Genomic DNA, 22,334 nt, shown 5'->3' on the forward strand with positions numbered 1-22,334 from the left:
GGATGTTTCCCAGTACTGGGTTGAAGCTGGAAGGGCATCCGCTGCATAAAAACATTTGCTATAGTAGTTGGTGGTTCATTCCATTGTGGTGACCCCTGATAAATGAGGGACTAAAAAGAGAGAGAGCGACTCTTTTCAGATCAACATGCATGATTGCGTTCATCAAATTTGCTTAAACTCAGCGTTCTGAAATGTATTTTACAAGCAAGGATTCAGACACAGCAACGTGAAGCAGATGCTTTACAAAAGTTGCGTGGAGGGGGGAAACACGTCAAACGTAATGACACATTTGAGGCCTCATGGAATCAACTTAAAGGCAGAGGAATGCACTGTCTCTGAAAGCGTACGACATCATCTGGCACACCAATGCTCCGATTTTAATATGATTTAGACCAGTGGTTCTCAAACTGTAGTACGTGTACCACTAGTTGTACGCGGGCTTCCTTCTAGTGGTACGCGATGAAAATACACTTTTAACCCTTTGACGCATAGAATTATGTGATCAGCATGTTAACTTTAGTCATCAGCTGCTTAAAATAAGGTGTACGGCAGCGGCGATTGGGAGCAGATACGCTCTAGAGAAGCGCTTTTGCAGACCAGTACTGTTGTGTTGGCATTTCAGTTACTACAAACTCAGGAATCTCCCGATGCTGCATCATTGGTAGAATAATGATCACAAATGTGTTAAAAACTGTGTTCGTAGTTGTGTAAAATAGTGCATGGTTTCGATATGTTATTTTTTTTGTAAAGCGTTTGTTTTGTAAAGTTTGTTTTGTTAACCAAAAGTGGCTTTCGGTTATTTGTTATCTTAGATTTAGGCTAATTAATCTGGATGTGATTCAAGTGTCGCGGGACACAAATAGACTCAAGCAACTTTGCCATGCTTGAAGCTAGAATAATTAAAGTTAGTCTCTGTGTGTGGTTAACACAAACTCCATTAACTAATCTACCTCGTCATTATGGTGGGTACTTGGAGAGACATTTTTTTTTGAGATGGTACTTGATAAAAAAAAGTTTGAGAACCACTGCTTTTTAGACAACGCTCTGATTTAGAGTCTAGACCAGGAATTCCCAAACTTTTTTATTCAGACACCTAGGCAAGTAATTCAATCTCAAGACCCACCATATTATTTTAATATGGAAAAATGGGTAAAAAAATGTATCCATTCAAAGCAGTCAAAAATATATGGTGTGCGGCTTTTTGGATTTTGCGATTTGATATGCACAAAATGAGGTTTGAAGTGCATTTTGTGGGATGCTGGCTGCAACTGTGATGATTTTTTTGTTGAAAAAGATACTCTTCTTTTTTTTTTTAGAAGAGAATATGATCAACCTTTGATCAAGCTCCTTGATTATGATCAAGCCCCGTCACATCGCAGTAAATTCCACTGCTAGTGTAGTCATAAGAAACGAAATAGCTGTTTGATCGACTACTACAAGCTGGGAAAACGTCAGATAAATATGCCAATGCAATTAACGTTATTGCTGAATAGATCTAATATTTACACATTTGCTTGAGGAAGGAATGATGGGGTAGTTTCATTACTATTACTATTTTCCATAACATCTATGCCCTTCCATAACATTAGCTGACATTAAAACTAACAGATAGCACTATAGCTATTTATTGATTAGCAATCTGTCAACGTTGGGCTGTAAAAAATATGGGACAACAAATAGCTTCAAATGATAGAATACACAGCAAACATTAGAAAATATTGACATTAAAATAAAAGGTTTAGCCTGTTAAAATCAATGCCCTATACAGAAATTAAATAAAGCTATAAAATCTATTTCACTTTTATTGTATTTGCATATTGATTTAAGTTACTATAAATATTTAGTGAAGAGCAGCAAATGAATCTCTCATTGTGTTTTGTTTGATAACAGAGGTGTTAATGTAAGAATGCACAGATCTATAATGAAGCATTAGACTACTTGAGTAACTGTTTGTGCTCATTTAAGAGAAAATTTGTAGTGTTTCAAATAAAACACCGAGGACAAAGCAAAAAAAACGAAAAAAAATAAATAAAAAAAATAAGCACTTTTCCGACGGTCCCTTACTGAGAGCTCCACTCTGCGCGAGCTCTGCCGGCTAAATGCAGATTGCGAGGGCTCAAACGGAGCAGTGCTTGTAATGTCGAGCAAAAAAAAAAAAAAGAAAGACAGCTGTGAACATAACCAGCTTTGTCTTTTTGTAGGAAACACACTAGATATTTTTAGGGTAAGAGGTTTTTGAGTTATTGCCATCAATCGTACTGGTTTTGATTCACCGCAATGTAAATATAGCTGCAGCTATGTGACCACCGTTTGAAAACCCCTGGTCTAGACTACCATGTAAACAGTGATTTTTGATAACCTTAAAGGAACACAGACACCTTCGTTGGGAAATGCGGAGGTTTTTGGTTTCCATTCAACGTGCTGTTTCAAATTCCATTAAAAGAGCACTCTTCCACCAGTCCTTACCTAATGCTCGCATCAAATACCTGTTTGTCATGGGGGCATGAACAAAATGTTGCTAAATGAAAGTGAAACTGCAGTTTAAGTCGAAAAATTAAAAATGAAACACCTGAATTATATGAAACTCTGGAGGAAACATAGCATGGTGACGCAATGACGTCAATCAATCTATGTACTATAACATGTAAGACGGGATCATGAAAGAAACATTCAAAAAGCAACTCATGTAAACACCTTGATCATATTATTGTCTAATCCAGATTAAGGAAATCATTAGATTACTGATAACCATGTAAACATAGTCACAAGCCCCAACCCTAGAAAAAAGGAGTTCAGTATTTTGATGACAGCCTTTCCACAGGCTAATAGTAAGCTAATGTAATTTCATAATGCAAATCTTAAATTGCATTACCATAATAAATCTTACATTACCAACAAATGATCAAAGGAAATATATTAAATTAATTCAAATATATAAAATATGAATTGATGTTTACTTTGATCTTTAATTATATTGTTCTATTAAAATTAATTTTTAAAGATTTTGTCAAATAAAAGATTTTTCTAGAGTCATCCACCATCATTTTGTGGCTTAAAAGTATTAGTTCAGGCACCGTTTTGGCACTGATACCATTTAAAAATATTGAATTAGCACAGGTAATGAAATAACCCCAAACGATACCCATCCCTAGTTTTGGGTGAACTATCCTTTTAAGAATAATAGTAAAGAACAGAATGGACATTACTGTATATTAATGTTAGGTGTAGAATATTATTGGGTGAACTATCCCTTTAAAAATGTGCACGGAAATTTGCAAACACAAGAACTTTTGTGTGAACTATTCCTTTAAGGATGCGCAGGGGTCTTTGCAGACACTAGACGGCGCTGTGGCCAGCATTATTTACCTGTTTGATGGTGAAGTCGTTGATGAGGTGATGGTTGTGTTCGTTCAGGTTGCAGTGCAGAGACACACAGTCGCTCTGGTACAGCAGGTCCTGTAAGGTGTAAACTCTCTGCACGCCCAGCGATCGCTCTAATCCGTCTTGCAGATACGGGTCGTAAAAGATCACATTAAAGCCAAACGCTTTCGCTCGAACTGCCACTGCCTGCCCCGATCGACCTACAGGAGACAGTTAGAGGCATATATGAGCACAAAATCAAACTTAAAAAGTTATATGAAAACAAATATAATATTTATATGTCGTCCGGACTGCATGACGACACAATTGGTGGCATAATTTGATTAGTATTTCTGCATATCTTTATATCAGTCAAAAGTTTGTTTTTTAAATTATTGAAATTATTGTAGTCTTGTTAAGAGGGATGCATTTTCAACATATTATTTTTTTACATTACAATATTAAGATACAGGTAATCCCACTGGCAACTACTGTACAGTTGTCAAAGTTCATAGTTCCCATTTTCCTTTAATGAGAAATTTTCTAAATGTTATACATGTTTAATTTCTCAATGACATGCAAGTTAACAACCAGATCAAAGATTTCAAGAAAGAAAAAAAGGAATTTATTTACTTCCTGTCACACGAGGCCTTCAACTTCAAAAATATCTATTAAAATATTATGTAGTCATCATGGCAAAGACAAAATAAATCAGTAATTAGAAATGAGTTATTAAAACTATTATGTTTAGAAATGTGTTAAAAAAAAACAAAACTTCTGAATCAGAGTTCTCAGTTCTCTCAAAAAAAATAAAGGGGGACTAATAATTCTGTTTTTAACTGTATATTATTATTATTATTATTATTATTAATGTTGTTATTATTAGTTGTACAACATTACCAGATTTTAAGTATTTCAATTTTTTTGGTTCACTTTAGAAAGTATTACTAATAACTTTTAACATTAACCACATATTATTATTACTATCATCATTACTATTAATAACAGTTGTACATCATAACCAGATTAAAAATATTTTATTTATTTTTTTTTTGGGGGGGGGGGGGGCAATTTAGTAAATAAATATTAGCATTAACCACATATATTATTATTATTATTAATATTATTGTTATTAATGTTGTTATTATTAGTTGTACAACATTTACCAGATTTTAAGTATTTCATTTTTTTTTGGTTCACTTTAGTAAGTATTACTAATAACTTTTAACATTAACCACATATTATTATTATTATTATTATTATTATCATCATCATTACTATTAATAACAGTTGTACATCATTACCAGATTTAAAATATATATATTTTTTTTTGGGGGGGGGGGCAATTTAGTAAATAAATATTAGCATTAACCACATATAATATTATTATTATTATTATTATTATTATTATTGTTATTAATGTTGTTATTATTAGTTGTACAACATTACCAGATCTTAAGTATTTCAATTTTTTTGGTTCACTTTAGTAAGTATTACTAATAACTTTTAACATTAACCACATATTATTATTATTATTACTATCATCATTACTATTAATAACAGTTGTACATCATTACCAGATTTAAAATATTTTATTTATTTTTATTTTTTTTTTTGGGGGGGGGCAATTTAGTAAATAAATATTAGCATTAACCACATATATTATTATTATTTTTATTATTATTATTATTATTTATATTATTATTAATGTTATTAATGTTGTTATTATTAGTTGTACAACATTACCAGATTTTAAGTATTTCTCCTCTGACCTCTGGCATCAAAAAGGCATTTGCACCCACAGAACTACTGCTCACTGAATATTTTCTCTTATTTTTTTAGTACTTAAATTGGCTTAGGTTTAGTAGACACAGTAGATACCGAGTAGTTTCTAAGGCAAACAGTAAGTATTTTTCATAATAAAAATATTTTTGTAAATAATAAGTTAGGTTTGAGTTGTCTAAGTTAAAGTTGCCATCACAGTAAACCTTTTATGTGTTTCATGCTTTTAATTTGTTTCAATTAATGAGAAGCATTTAAAAAGATTTTTTTTTAACTACATGTAAGTACACTTAAGCAAATTATGGACCCTTTTTACATGATGCTTTTAATGTTAAACATCATCTAAAATCCTTGAAAGTTTTTAATTGTAATTTTTAAAAACAAGTTTGCATATATATGATCATCATCATAGATTTCATCTTTGCATCAAATAAAAAAAAATGAATTACTGCTTATGCAAGGTGTTTCTAATGCAGTGTCTATGGGTTCAGGACAGTAAATTTGACCATGTTCTCTCTTCTGGCTGCCGTTATCAGTCTCACACATTTTTTTCCATTTTCTGAAAATCTTGATAACACCATAGTGGAGATTGTCTTTTACTATTTTAGCAAATAGGATTGTAAAAAAAAGATTTGTTGTACTCTCCTATTCACCGCACTCTAAGTTTAGCCAATTATGACCCTGAGTTCTGCTACTGAGAAACCTGGAAATGTGAAAAGAGTCCATTGTCCAGTGTGTATGATTGTTTCTGACCGAAGCCGATGAGTCCGAGCGTCTCTCCTCTGATTCGTGCGGCTCCTGACGCCACCTCTCTGATCTGCTCCACGCTCTGCACCCGTGTGCCTTCCCGCATGGCCTGATACAGCCACGTGTTCCTGCGGTAGAGATTCAAGATGTGGCAGAGCGTCGAGTCCGCCGTCTCCTCCACCGCAGCCGACGGAATATTACACACCGCAATACCTGCACACAAAACACATGAAACACACACACACATCAGAACTCCTCACAAGCAAGAGGATTCATGCTAACAGGATTCGATTTAATCCCTTCAAGTAAATAGTTGAGTTTTAGCATTGTTAAGTTCATTCATTCTGATCTCTGGGTCTGACAGGAACACTATTAGCTTAGCTTAGCATAAACCATTGAATCGGATTAGACCATTAGCATATCTCTCTCTCTATCTCTCTCTCTCTCTCTCTCTCTCTCTCTCTCTCTCTCTGCAAAAAAAAAAAAGAGCGAGTACTGATAATTTTCCTATTTAATTCTTGAATATTCTGTAGTTACATCGTGTACTTAGACTGACGGCTATTTTCCTGGTCGATATGGCTAGGAACTATTCTCTGATTCAGACGTAATAAACAAGAATTTCTTTTCTCAGAGCAAAATCTTTACATACTTGCAAAAAACTAAATATAATGTGTACAAAATGTTAGAGCTGAGTCTAATGTGTACAAAACAGTACAAAACCATTTGTTATTTTGGTCTAAAACGTCTCTGACAATAAAACAAACAGGCCATGTCCACGCTTGTACACTTGTATTTTTTATAAATAGGATCTTCCCTGCTTTCGTTTATAAAAAGAAACTGTCCACATCAAAAACACAAAGACCCACTGTGACGCATGTTGAGGGCAGACCGAACCAACAGGTGGCGATAATGACACTTTTATGCTGGGTTCACACATATAGCAGGTAATTAAGTATTTATGACGTTGTTCTCTCTTCTGTCTGTCCTTTTTCTGCAAGTCTTGATAACACCATGGTGGAGTTTTTCTTTTATTATTTCAGCAAATAGGATTGTAAAAAAAAAAACAAAAAAAAAAAACCCATTTGTTCTACTCTTCTATTCACTGCACTTTAAAGGCGTACTCTCACTATGTACAGTTGCCTTGAACCGGGCCAAAGCACGCTTGTCCCCACTCCCGTCTCCCCTGACGGCCCACACTTACATTACATTCGGGCCTTGGCACTTTTACGTCATCGTTCAGCGCTCTCACTCAGCACAGTGGAGATTGCTTTAGTTATATTGTTTTAGTCGTTGGGGATGCGTGACACACTGTCAAATATTTTTATTTATTATTTATACACCTTTGACGCATATAAACAATCATAAAGTTCGTGTGCTGCAGGATTTAGGAGGTTTGCTGAAGGCGCAGGTGTGGTGCAGTGAGGAGTTTGCGCCTTTAATAATCTATGACAGTTTGCGTTCATTGAACAGCAAGAATGACTCATTAATCCATATCAAACGGTCCCTTAAAAGTCACGCCTCGCTTTCACTTTTGGGCTCAGGCCCGTTTTGCACTCACACTATAAGTGTACCGCATATAACAGTGGTTTGTTCTGTAGAGAGTCAGATCTCTGGGTCTGGTAGGAACACTATTAGCTTAGCTTAGCATAAACCATTGAATTGGATTAGACCATTAGCAGCATTTCTCCCTCTCTGCAAAAAGTTTTGATCATTTTTCTAATTAAACCTTGAACATTTTGTAGTTACATCGTGTACTAAGACTGGAGGGAAATGAAAACCATTTAGTTATTTTCCTGGCTGATTTGGTTAACAACCTGTGCGAATCGTAGCCTCAGTTTCCTGTTCTTAGCTGACAGGAGTGGCCCGGTGGGATCTCCTGCTGCTGTAGCCCATCCGCCTCAAGGTTGATCGTGTTGTGCTGTCAAAGATGCTCTTCTGCAGACCTCATTTGTAACGAGTGGTTATTTGAGTTACTGTTGCCTTTCTATCAGCTGGAACCGGTCTGGCCATTCTCATCTGACCTCTGGCATCAACAAGGCATTCGCACCCACAGAACTGTTGCTCACTGAATATTTTCTCTTCTTCAAGCCATTCTCTGTAAACCCTAGAGATGGTTGGACGTGAAAATCCCAGTAGATCAGCAGTTTCTGAAATACTCAGACCAGCCCGTCTGGCACCAACAATCATGCCACGTTCAAAGTCTCTTAAATCCCCTTTCTTCCCCATTCTGAGGCTCGGTTTGAACTGCAGCAGATCGTCTAGACCACGACTACATGCCTAAATGCATTGAGTTGCTGCCATGTGATTGGCTGATTTGAAACTTGTGTTAACGAGCAGTTGGACAGGTGTACCTAATAAAGTGGCCGATGGGTGTATAATACTATATGCAATTGACCAATATACATAATATAAATTCAAAATACTACTGGTGCATCTCGAATGAATTTAATATCAAACATAGAAACCCTTTTCATCTTGCAATTATCGCGAAAATCTTTTCTTCTTCAAAACTCTTTCAAATGTTTACTGTATTGTACAAATGCCTCTATTGTGAGTATAAACAGGCTCTCTCACCCATCTCTCCGGCAGCTTTAATGTCGATGTTGTCGTATCCACTGCCGATGCGGATGATAATCCGGAGGGCTTTGAACTTTTCCAGGTCTTCTCTGGTCAGGGTGATGGTGTGGTACATCATCGCACCCACCGCCTCGTTCAACACCTGCACACGCAGACACATGATCATGAGCATCACAGACACGCACATCATTTCTCTGTAGAGCATGTGGGTGTAATGCATTTGTCTTGAGGAGTTTGCCATGTCCGTACATTTCCTTTCAGTTTGAGAACTGAGAAATGTTTGCTTTACAAACACTACAAAGTCAAAGCCCTCATTTAGACTGAACCATCCATAAAACAAGGATAAACTGAACAGGCAAACACCCTGATTTTGAGCTGATAGTCCAACAGTTTCTGCATCAGTGGCTCTGATATGTGGCTCAATAAAACAAGAATGACGCCTGTCTCTGTAAAAATATATGCTTCTTTCTTTCTTTTGTTCTCTTTCTTCTATTTTTTTTGCTTGTTATCTTTATTTTTTTCTTTCACTTGTTCATTCTTTCTTTTTTTGTTTGCTCTCTCTCATTCTGTCTTTTTTTCACCTGTTTGTTTTCTTTCTTTCTTTCTTTCTTTCTTTCTTTCTTTCTTTCTTTCTTTCTTTCTTTCTTTCTTTCTTTCTTTCTTTCGCTCATTTTCTGTTTCGTTCTTTCTCTTTATTTTGCTTGTTTCTTCTCTTTCTTTCACTTATTTACTTTCTCTTTCATTCTCTTTTTTGTCTGTTTGATCTTTTTCTTTTTCCCCTCGTTTTTGATCTCTTTTTTATTTTTATTCATTCTTTTTTTCCTCTCGTCTCTTTCTTTCTTTTGTTCCTTTTTTCTTTCATTGTCTTTCACTTTTCGCTTGTTTGCTCTTTTTCTCTTTCTTTTGTTCATTCGTTCTCTTTCTTCTCCTCCATTCATTCTCTTTCTTTTATTCTCTCTCTTTCATTAGTTCGTTCTTTTTCTTTCTGTCCTTCATTCTTTTTCTTTCTTTTGTTCTTTAACTTTTACTGTCATACTTTTTTTGTTTATGTTTGTTTGTTCTTCCTCTCTTTTTTTCCCTCGTTCTCTTTTTTTATTTGATCTCTTTTTTATTTTTTGTTCTTTCATTTTTCTCTTGTTCTTACTTTCTTGTTCTTTGTTCATTCTTTCTTTTGTTCCTTTTCTTTCAATCGTTATGTCTTTCCTTCGCTTGTTTGTTCTCTTGCTTTTCCCTCTTTCTTTTGTTAATTTGTTCTCTTTCATTCCGTCTCTTTCACTTGTTCGTTCTCTTTCTTTCTTTCTTGTTCATTCTCTTTTGTTCATTTTCTTTGTTTCGTTCGTTCTCTTTCTTTTGCTTGTTCTTTCACATTTTCTTTCACTTGTTCATTCTCTTTCTCTTTCATTCTCTTTTTTTGATGGTTTGTTTGTTCTTCCATGTTTCTTTTTTTCCTTGCTCTCTTTTATTTGATCTCTATTTTTATTTGTTCTTTCTTTTTTCTCGTTCTCTTTGTTTTGTTCGTTGTCCTTTCTTTCGTTCCTTTTCTTTCGTTCGTTATGTCTTTCTTTCGCTTGTTTGTTCTCTTTCTTTGTTTTTCTTTGGTTCATTTAATCTTTCTTTCACTCGTATTCATTCGTTTTTCTTTCTCTCCCTCCCTTTTCTTTCTTTATTCATTCTCTCTCTCTCTCCTGCCATGATGACAGCACATAATATCTGACTGAATATTTTTCAAGACACTAGTATTCAGCTTAAAGAGACATTTAAAGGCTTAACTAGTGTAATTATGCTAACTAGGCAAGTCATTGGACTACAGTGGTTTGCCTTGTAGCCGATCAAAAAACAAAAAAACAATAACCAATAATCTTTAAATTGCCAGTGCTGCCTTGCCCCTAAAGATTAGAATTTTAGTTTAAGACCGTTTGTCAACATGCATGCAAATGTGCTCTTAGAATCAAGTAGCAGCATGACTGATAAATGTTCATGCGAACAAATGAAAGCAGATGAATAGCAAATGAGAGGATGATCAGGCGCACGGTGATACACAGGTAATCCTCGCTCATTGACGACACTGTCAGGCATCACAGCTGAAGTGATGCGCATGAGTGTTTAAAAGCTCTCGTCTCCCGTTTTCTTGCACAAAGCAACCGTGCCTGGAAACGCAACAGGTGCATCAGCTCATGCATGCACAGTCCTGCTACTTTCGAGATTTTTTGTAAGCATCAGCGGTTACCGCTTTCGCTTTAACCATGTTTTGAACAGATTATTAAAGGGCCAAACGTTAACCTTTTGCTTACAGCTATTTTTGTTAATATGGTTAATTAATAATTTACAATATCATTCTTTACAATAACATTGCTTTAATAGGAGTATGACTCTCCATTTATCTATTTTTAATTGGTGATCTGGGACTTTTAGCCTGGACAGACTACTGTGCTTAGTTTTAGATACATGATGACAATAATTATTTTAAATGTCAATTGTTTTTTAAGAACATTTTTGTCGAATAAAAAGTGTGTATACAGTTATATTTTGCTTGCTTTGACGCATTATTTAAAATCTGTGTGCCTAAGAAATAAAACCCTAAGAAATAATAAGTTTGGTGTGGTCAGAGACAAAATTGGTAAATCTTTAGTGTTGAGCCCTAAACAGTCATGTGAAATAAAAACTAATTGCAATGCGAAACTATGAAACCACAACCCGTTTGCTCAAGCTCATTGACAAACACACACACACACAAAAAAACTTAAATTAATGAAGGCATGCAGACATAACACATAAATCAAGTAATTTTAGAATGCCAAAGTCAAATTTATCCATATGAAATATATTTCCCAACAACAAAATTGTGGCCAGTGAAAATGCTGAATGGCTAGTAATGTTGGAAATTGCCTAGCCACAGTGGCTGGTGATCAAAAAAGTTAATGTCAACTCCTGGATTTGAAAAATAATTAATATTTCAGAAAAGGGCAAATACTTTAATTAGATTTACTGTTGATAAATTTTATCTAAATATATAAAATTATAAATATATAGAATTCTAATTATATATTTATACAACATTATAAATATATAACATATATAGACAAAAAAGACACATTTTGAATAATGAGAATTTCTGAACAAATATAATTTGATCAATGAATCAATCAAATTGTATGAAAACCCTGTATCAACCATGTACAAAACAGTACACTTAGTTAATGTATTTACTAAGAAGAACAATACTTGTACAGCAATCAATTTGAAGCCTATTGACTCGATATTTAAACACAACGATGGACTTAAAGCCTCTGTGATGGCATTATTGCGATGTTTAATGTAAACCTAACATTTTAGTTTTATTAAATTTAATTATCTTAAAAAGTTTTTAAAATGTTTAAATAATTATGTTCCAATGCAGTTTTCAGATCTAATCAGTAGGCATCAGACCTCTCACAGAGTCACACGAGCAACTGCTAATGGCTAACTGCTAACTGCTAGTGCCAAAGTGTAAGACCTCATTTGGTCAATCTGTTTTCTCAGTAAAGGGAGCCAAATAGTGGAATGATTTACCTGTTAGCCTAAAATTAGAAAGTAATATAAATATTTTTTAGTAGTGTTCTCAAAAAGTGTTTAAAACAATTATTATATTTATAAAATTATTATATTTTCATTTTGTCAATCCTCCTTTGGACAGACGTTGAGAATTAGCAAGTCTGCTGAAACACTTAAAACAAAAGCATTCGGTTGTCCAGTGTAATTGTGACATCCGAGCCAAATAAATACATAAATAAAATAAATACATTTATTAATCATAGTTCAACATTTACTAATGCATTATTAATATCCAAATCCATGCTTGTTAACATTAGTTAGTGCACCGTGAGTGAACAATAAACAACTGTATTTTCATTACACTAACATTAACAGACACTGTAAAAAATGTATTCTTCATGCAAGTAAACACATTAACCAACATCAACAGTATTCTAAAATGTTACCAAAATAGCCCCTCATATGCTATTAACGCCAAAAACAAACCTTCTCATGGATTTCCTGCGTGGACTGTGCATCACAAAACGCCACGGTTGCCAAATCCTTTAGGATGGGCATCTCCACAGTACAGTCTCTCCCGTCCAGCAGAGCCACCAGCGGCCGGGGGTGCATGGGGCCATTCATGATCTGAGGCCTTATACCTGCAGACACACACGCAGACGTCAAACACACACACCCGCCAGTCCTGTTGTCATGCAGATTACAGCACTCGGCCAGAGTTATGATGATTACAGCTCATTTAATAGCCTTTGGGGGGAGTGTGTGGAAAGGGGGGGGGGGGGGTGTCTTGCTCGCCCGTTTCGTGTCTTTTACACTCTCCGCCGTCTACTTAAAAAAAGGACTTCAAATCAGAATTATTAAGCAGGGTATTATGAAATAATAATTGTGTGAGAGATGTGGGGGGATCTCGGAGGGGAACGGGAGCGGATGCGAGAGATCAGGGGGTCTGGCAAGCGTTAAATGAGCACTGGACACATCAAACAGAAACACAAATGACATGGTGGAGCCATCGCTACATCAGAGCGGGAGAAATCAGACGGGGGATGGATAGAAACACACACTCACACGGCACACATATTCACTCAATCACTCACTCAGACACACATGCGTATTTAAGATTTTATTCATTGTCTCTGCAACTTTAATTGGCTTCCATATTCTATATTTTAAAATATTTTTAAAAATGTACATATAAAAATACAGATTTATGGTGTTTTTTTCTGCTGCTAAAGGTGTTTTCAAATAAATATATATATATATATATATATATATATATATATATATATATATATATATATATATATATATATATATATATATATATAGTTTTCAGAATTATTAGCCCCCTTTGAATTTATTTTTCTTTTTTTAAATATTTCCCAAATTATGTTTAACAGAGCAAAGAAATTTTTACAGTATGTCTGATAATATTTTTTCTTCTGGAGAAAGTCTTTTTTATTTTATTTGGGCTACAATAAAAGCAGTGTTTAAATTTTAAGGACCATTTTAAGGACAAAATTATTAGACCCTTTTTTTCAATAGTCTACAGAACAAACCACTGTTATACAATAACTTGCCTAATTACCCTAACCTGCCTAGTTAACCTAATTAACCTAGTTAAGCCTTTAAATGTCACTTTAAGCTGTATAGAAGTGTCTTGAAAAATATCTAGTCAAATATTATGTATTGTCTTCATAGCTAAGATAAATTAAATCAGTAATTATAAATGATTTATTAAAACTATTATTATTAGAAATGTGTTGAAAAAAAATCTTCTCTTCGTTAAACAGACATTGGGGAAAAAAAAGAAACAGGAGGGCTAATAATTCAGGGGGCTAATAATTCTGACTTCAACTGTATTCTGCTTTGATATTGTACGTTACGTGCCAGAGCGGCTGTCTTTATTGGTTCTTTTAACCCGCCCAATGCCACTTTAACCAATTATATTTCAGCACTCCGGGTTGCCTTGGAGGAAAACAGCATATTTCATGTATTCATTCAGAAAGGCTCTAAAAGCATGTGCCCGTGACCAAAATACGAACTCCGGTGGACAGAAGCAGACTCCGAAATGAGATGCAGATTCAGAGTTCCACATGAGGTTATTAATTGATAATTCTGACTTCGACATTATATAGTTTTAATAACTTATTTATAATTGCTGATTTATTTTATCTTTGCCATGATGACAGTAAATAATATTTGACTAGATATTTTACTGGATTTCAAGACACTTCTGTACAGCTTAAAGTGACATTTAAAGGCTTAACTAGGTTAATTAGGTTACCTATGCAGGTTAGGGAAGTTAGGCAAGTCATTGTATAACGATTGTTTGTTCTGTAGACTATAGACAATTAATATATAATAAAACACAATGGAGCAAATATTAAAGTGAAATAAACAGTCCTCTATGGTTTTCTTACAGTATTCAGGTACAGAAATGCAATAATCAAATGTAAAATAACTTAATCATATAAATAATTCAATAAAATTAGTCTTTTTTGTCTCCTCAAATCTCATGTGTTTTGAGCTGTGGTTTCTGGTCAACTATAAACTCAACACTGATGCACACATTGCGATATCGATGCTCAAACAATATATTGTGCAGCTCTAGTTGTTCAGGTGTTTTTCATAAATATTCTGTTATATTACTGGCACAACGTAATTTACAATTCTGCATTACAGTACATCTCCTCTGAAGCTATGAAGGACAATAACAAAGCAAACCTGAACACACACACACTCGGACACACTCGCAACCAATCAATGTTCACACAACCGAGCCGACTGTTCATTTTCCAACTCATAAACAATTCGGGAGCTCAAGCAGCCTGCTCTAAAAGCTTTTTTGGACAAGAGAAGCAAAGGCAAACTTAAACTCTGTGATTTTTAAACAAACAGAGCTTGAGCTCGAGCAGTACACGGCTATTATCCAATCAGGGGCCAGCAGGGGGAATTATCCAATCAGAGAGCGGCAGGGGGAAATCTGCGTCCAATCCTCCAGCGATTCTCTATGGGCATCTCCACATTTACTCTGATCACAGAGCACAAAAGATCCTGACAAAAACCATCGATTTCTGAGACGCGAGGCTTTTTATTTGTTATCGCCATCACAATTTCTCTCAGTCTCTCAGCAGTTTTCTCTCAGCATGGACTATTCAGCTGAAAATGAAAAACCCAGATGACTTTCTCTCATCCTTGGAACAAAGTCAGATTTCTATGATATTTTTAATTCAAAAAGGTGGACGGTTCCGTAAAGAATCTTTAGAATCCATAGAATGTTCCATAAAAAAAGAAGAGGATTCTTTATGGTGTTATAAGATCCTTTAGATCAATCAAATTCTCTCTTTTTTGAATAGATGAAGGACTTTTTATAAAAGAAAGATTGTTTTGGGAGCCTAAAATGATTCTTCTATAGCAGGGGTCACCAGTCTCGGTCCAGGAGGGCCGGTGTCCCTGCAGGGTTTAGTTCCAACTTGCCTCAACACACCTGCCTAGATGTTTCAAGTATACCTAGTAAGACCTTGATTAGCTTGTTCAGGTGTGTTTAATTAGGGTTGGAGCTAAAATCTGCTGGACATCGGCCCTCCAGGAACAAGTTTGGTGACCACTGATCTATAGCATAACTGCAAATATCAAATAAAAAAAAAAAAAACGTAAACTGAATGCTTATTTCTGATTGGTTGATGAACTAAGATGTAGAATTCTAAGTTCTAAGAAGGTCTTGATTATACAGTTGCACATTACTATAAATGAATCAAGCCAATTAATGTGATAGATATTTATTCATTTACTTTCCTTCTGCTTAATCCCTTAATTCATCAGGGGTCACCACAGTGGAATGAACCAACAACTTATCCAGCATATGTTTTGCACAGCCGATGCCCTTCCAGCTGCAACTCAGTACTGGGAAACACCCATACACACTCATTCACACACCCACACATACACTACTGCCAATTTAGTTTCTTCAATTCACTTGTAGCGCATGTGATTGGACTGGGGGGGAAACCAGAGCACCCAGAGGAAACCCACACCAACACAGGGAGAACAATGCCAACTGGCCCAGCTGAAACTGACTTCAGCTTTATATAGTTTTAATAACTTATTTATGATAGCTGATTTATTTTATCTTTGCCATGATGACACTTAATAATATTTGACTAGATATTTTTCAAGACACTTCTTAAAGTGTCATTTAAAGGCTTAACTAGGTTAATTAGGTTAACTAGGCAGGTTAGGGTAAATAGGGTAATTATAAACCAATGTATAAAAATGGTTTCTTCTGTAGACTATCAGAAAAAATAATGCTTAAAGGGGCTAATAATATTGAACATAAAACGGTGTTTAAAAAAATAAAAACTGCTTTTATTCTAGCTGAAATAAAACAAATAAGACTTTCTCCAGAAGAAAAAAATATTATTAGATATACTGTGAAAATTTACTTGCTCTGTTAAACATCATTTGGGAAATATTTAAAAAAAAGGAAAAAAATTGAAATGGGGTCTAATAATTCTGACTTCAATATATATATATATATAGTTATGTCTGGTTCTCAATCTAATTGGCTGATAGCAGCCTTCTTGCTGTGAGGTGACAGTGCTCATCACTGTGCTAGGTATATAAATATATTTTTTTAAAAATGGCAAACTATTTAAATGTTTTAATTACCGACATTTCCTTTTATTGCAAAATGGAAAGCATAAATATTTCCCTGCCCCTGAGAGTTTCAATAAAACTTTAATTTCTCAGTAGTCAGACGCAATGTCTCAGTTTTTGAAGCAGTTAAATTTACAAGTTTCACTTTAAGTAAAGATGCAATGATTCTACTAATTAGGGTTTAGGATGAGAAAAGTAAGAGAAATGATTTGACATGCAAGACTTTATGATATTTCCAGGAGCACAAGACTATATTAGTCTTAAAAGAGTCTATATAGTCTACACGACCTGACAAAGTCTTGTTGCTTATTCTTTTTGACTTCTAGTTGATCATTTAGTATAAGTGGCTTATATGAAAGGCAAAAGTCTCTAGATTACGCTTATTTTACCAAAATAAAATATGATCATGCCTTGATTTATAATTATTTAATTAGGACAGTAAAGTCTGACTTTGCTTAGACAAAAGTCTTGTCACTGAACAGAAATAATGTCCAGTATAGAATATAGTCATGCTTCAGTGGAAAAATAATGAATATTGTGTCTGACTCCCATGAGCTTAGAGGACTGCATCCATACATCTCTGCAATGACTCAAATCACTTATTAGTAAAGTCATCTGGAATGACAATGAAAGTGTTCTTGCAGGACTCCCAGAGTTCATCAAGATTCTTTGGATTCATCTTCAATGCCTCCTCCTCCATCTTGCCCCAGGCATGCTCAATAACGTTCATGTCTGGTGACTGGGCTGGCCAATCCTGGAGCACCTTGACCTTCTTTGCTTTCAGGAACTTTGATGTGGAGACTGAAGTATGAGAAGGAGCGCTATCCTGCTGGACAATTTGGCCTCTGCTGTGGTTTGTAATGTAATGGGCAGCACAAAAGTCTTGATAGCTCAGCCTGTTGATGTTGCCATCCAATCTGCAGATCTCTCACACGCCCCCATACTGAATGTAACCCCAAACCATGATTTTTCTTGGGTCCACATGGGTTCCAATAGGTCTTCTGCAGTATTTGACCTTCTGCCACTTTTCCAAATGATCAACTAGAAGTCAAGTTATTATTTGTTGCTCTTACAACTGGGATTGACGATAAGACTTTTGTCAGTTTGTGTATGAGATATTTTATGTGCAAAAAAAAAAAAAACTTTACAATTGTCTTGTTCTGACCATCATTCACTATAATTACTAATTTACTAATACCATTTATAATAACCAGCGGTCATCTGTTAATTCTGTACTTCATTTCAGAACTAATGTCTAAATAAATATTCGTGAATATTTATTACAACATATTAAATAAATCAAAATGTATGCTTAAAACATGTAATCTTAAAACTAATGGGATTCATTTATTCATTCATGTTCCTTCGGCTTAGTTCCTTTTTTCATCAGGGGTCGCCAAAGCGGAATGAACTGCCAACTTATAAAGCGTACGTTTTACACAGCGGATGCTGATCAAACTGCAACAACATCCATACACTCATACACACATACACTATCGCCAATTAAGTTCATCCAATTCACCAATAGCGCATGTCTTTGGACTGTGGGGAAAACATGAGCACCCGGAGGAAACCCACGTCATTAATGGGAGAACATAAAAACTCCACCAGAAATGCCAACTGACCCAGCCAGGACTTAAACCAGTAACCTTCTTGCTGTGAGGCGACAGTGCTAACCACTGAGCCACTTAGCTGCTCCATTAAAAAACAATTTTGCTGTTTATTTACCATACAAGCAGACTTTTACATAAAGAATAAAGCCAAACTGAATACATTTTTTCCAACACCTTAACTTAATCTTATTAAATGATTTAATGTTTAGACATTTATACTTCAAAACAAGCCCAAAATGTTGTTGTCATGTGACCAATCATCATACTCGATGTTCATTTATAATAAATAATAATAATAATTCTTTACATTTATATAGCGCTTTTCTGCACACTCAAAGCGCTTTACACATTGAGTGGAATCTCCTCATCCACAACCAGTGTGCAGCATCCACCTGTATGACACAACGGCTGCCATATTGCACCAGACCGCACACCACACACCAGCAGATGAGGAGGAGACAACGTGATGAAGCCAATTATGATATGGGGATGTTTACAGGATATATGCAGGAATCCTAAAGATAATTTCAATACCTTTTTAAGACTTTTTAAAGACCTTCTCAGAATATTTTAAGACATCATCGCCACTTCAAGCTCCAATCAGTATCAAACCTTTAACTTAATAAACTGTTGCTAATAAACAGTTGTAGTTAAATAAATCAATAGAGCACAACCACGCAACAGAACTCAGATAACCTCGGAAGAAACAAAGCTTGAACTAATGAATTAAGCGGTTGTTTTCAGCAACATGTCAAACTCTTCTTTCTCCAACCAGGAGTACGCAAACTTACATTTTCCCATTTTGCCGCTCTGTGGTTTCGCTTCATGTGGAGAGCGTCACATCACATTCCAGCATTTGTCGCAAATTACTTGACTTCACCCACATGGAGGAGTTTGGCCAGACGCCCCCCGGCCCGAACCAATCCCGAACCAATCACGCTGTTATTAATATTAGGAGGAAAATCTATATATTTATGTGTTTTTGGAGTCAAACACTTTGGACAATGCTTGAACAAAGTTTAAGACCTCGTAATAGCGCAATTAAGACTTTTTAATAGCTTTTAAGGGCCTTCATTTTCTCATTATTAATTTAGCAACTTTTAATACTTTTTAAGACTCTGCGGACACCCTAGGTTAGTAGGCCAAGATGGACAGAGGCCAGTGGCCAAATTTGGCCAGGATGCCGGGGTTAAACCCCTACTCTTTTTCGAAGGACATCCTGTGATTTTTAATGACCACAGAGAGTCTGGACCTCAGTTTAACATCTCATCCAAAAGACGGCGCTCACTGAGCAGAATAGAGTCCCCTTCACTATACTGGGGCGTTAGGACCCACACAGACCACAGGTTGAGTACCAAACTGACTGCCTTACTAACACCACTTCCGACAGCAACCTAGCTTTCCTTTGTGGTCTCCCATCCAGGTACTGACCAGGCGCAGCCCTGCTTAGCTTCAGTGGGCGACCATGGGAGAGTTGCAGAGAGCTAGCTGCCGGCATAAATCAAAGCAAATAATAAATCAGTCTACATTTATGGCATTTCTTTGCAACTCAGAAAAAAGCACCTTGAATATATTACCAACGTCTCCACTTGTGTTAAACAGATGAAATAAAAAACAACACAAAGGTGAGTAAATAATAAAGGATTTTTCATTCTGCTGGCTTTACTATATGAGAAACTAATGAGAGTGAGCAAGAGAGACAGAGAGAAATGTAATACTCTCTTTGAAATCCCGTGAACAATAAAAGTCTGAAAAAAACAAAAGGAAATGAGGAGATTTTTCCATGGAGCTGCGTTGACGTGGATCTGTGTGTGAGAGTGTGTGTGTGTGTGTGTGTTAAATATGGCAGGGTGTGCATCACACTGTATGTGTGAGTTTCCCCACCTCTTGCTTAGGTGTGCCGCTGTGATTTTAATAAAAGTGTGTGAGTGTGTGTGTGTGTATGTGTGTGTGTGTGTAGAGTGTGCGACAAGCAATCTTGTACAGAAAAAAATAAGCTGGCAGCCAAGTGCCTCACCTCACTGTCAACTGCTGCTTATGGTTACCAAGCAACCTCATCTCTCACCGTCACACAAACATAAGTACACACTTGCACAAATGAAACGCACAAACAAACAAACCAAAAATGTCCAAAATGCAAAACACACCCCCTCTTTGCACCAAACACTCACAAGAAACGCAGCTAAAACTTGCTAAATAAAAGACCTGAAATAAACCAGGTGCATACGTGAGTGTCTAATAAGAGTGTATCTGTGCTGCGTCACTTTTTCTTCTCTCTCTCTCTCCACCCCTCCTGATCTATTAGCCAAACACACACACACACATTAATAATAAGGAGTCACAATGCACTGTGTGTTTGCACACGTGTATGTGTGTGCAACATGCCGAACTAGTTTGCAGATGTGTCACAGACAGCAGCCAAAACATGCACTTGTGACACACACACATATACATGCACGCAAACACACACAGTTTTGGGCAATTTGGGAAACATGCGTCTTGCCTGGAAAATGCTGCCTCCACATTCCTCCCATGAAGAGCAGCCCAAAAAACGGGGGAGAAAAAAAAATGGAGGGAGGCGGTAGAGAGAGGGAAAAAATGGTTCTCCTGTGATTGTGTCCTGGGGGTCTCTGTCTGTCGCTCACTCCCCCATACAAGAGAGATTTCAGCTGGTCTACTCGCTCAGGAGTCCGCCGTCCTCGCTCCGCACTCTCGGTTTGTCCATCTTGATTGCCGTTTTTTTCATCCCCCTCTCTCTCGTCTCATTTTTTGCACAAACCTCTCAAGGTGAAAGAGGAGAGGAATAATTACGCCTGGCCGAGTCGAGGAGAGGGTCAAAAATTCCCTACACGAGTGCCAGCGCAAACGAGTTGTGCCGTTCCACTCCTCACGCTTCCAATCACTCCCCCTTCTGTTGCTCTTTTTTTTTTCCTAGACCCACTCCTTTTTTCCCCCCTCCCTCAACCGCACTCCCTCGCTCTCAAATTTATGATTTGGAGACCACAGTGGTTAGAGACTGCCAGCCTCTCCCTTCCACTCACATCTCTCTCTTTCTTTCTTTTATTTTCCTCCTCTTATTCACCCTCTGCCTGCATGCTGCACAATTACAGTCACTTCTGTCTGTTTAAAATGCTATTTATTTGGCTTATGTAATGTGAACACAAAGTGAGTGATTGTGAGAATGAAGGTTAGAGGGAAATAGTTAACTGAAAAAAGGCAGAAATGAAAGAGCAAGTGAAAAAAAATGTAACAAAAAAACAAGCAAAATGATTGAAAGAACATCAAAGTAGGGAGGGGAAGAAATCTGAACGTGCAAATTAAAGAGAATGTTAATGTAAATCAAACGAATCAACAAACAAGCTGGATAAATGGAGAGTTTACTGAACGAATGAAGCTTTGCTAAACAAATAAGAGTGAATGGATGATTGAAGAAAATGCTTAAACAAAGAATCAATTTAAAAAAGGCAAAAAAATATCAAGTAATAAAAATCAAAGAATACATGTCAATGAATGGATGAAGAAATGAACGAGTGAAAGAACGAAAGTACAACATATGAATGAATAAAAAATGAATTAAATGAAAGAAACAATTGCATATTTATAAACATGCTTGTAAAACATCAGCAAACCAATGACCAAGAAAAAAACTGATGGACCAAATGACTGAATGAATGAATTAATGAATGAAAATCAGAGCACACCACTGACCAACAAATGAATTAAAGAAGTTAATGAAAAACGACAAGCATTTAAGTACACTAATGGCACAAACAACACACTTATGACTAAACGAATGAATGAATGAATTAGCTAATTAGTTAATTAATGAAAATCATTAGGGCAAACTAATGACTAACAAATGAATTTAATAAAAAAAGACAAGGATTTAAGTACATTAATGGCACAAACAACACAATAATGACCAAGAAATGAGTGAATGAATTTAATGAAAAAAAACAAGGATTCAAGTACACTAATAGCACAAACAATACACTAATGACTAAACGAATGAATGAATGAATGAATGAATGAATGAATAAATGAATGAATGAATGAATGAATGAATGA

At 35.8% G+C, this 22,334-nt stretch overlaps 1 protein-coding gene across 25 annotated transcripts in view; it reads right to left on the minus strand.

Moving 5' to 3' along the window:
* ctbp2a (C-terminal binding protein 2a) overlaps nt 1-22,334 on the minus strand; it is a 131,342-nt gene that overhangs the window by 20,527 nt on the left and 88,481 nt on the right. For 24 of the 25 annotated variants that reach the window (XM_068214450.2, XM_073927484.1, XM_073927481.1 and 21 more), the window contains 4 exons: nt 12,484-12,638; nt 8,464-8,608; nt 5,896-6,102; nt 3,367-3,581 (listed from right to left, as the gene is read on the minus strand). In XM_068214450.2, the coding sequence (XP_068070551.1) occupies nt 3,367-3,581; nt 5,896-6,102; nt 8,464-8,608; nt 12,484-12,638 (722 nt within the window). Of the gene's footprint in view, nt 1-3,366; nt 3,582-5,895; nt 6,103-8,463; nt 8,609-12,483; nt 12,639-20,769; nt 21,186-22,334 lie in introns of those variants that run through there. The other variant, XM_068214452.2, reaches the window with a different exon arrangement.

The sequence above is a fragment of the Danio rerio genome, chromosome 17 (assembly GCF_049306965.1).
Source record: "Danio rerio strain Tuebingen ecotype United States chromosome 17, GRCz12tu, whole genome shotgun sequence".
Lineage (NCBI taxonomy): Eukaryota > Metazoa > Chordata > Actinopteri > Cypriniformes > Danionidae > Danio > Danio rerio.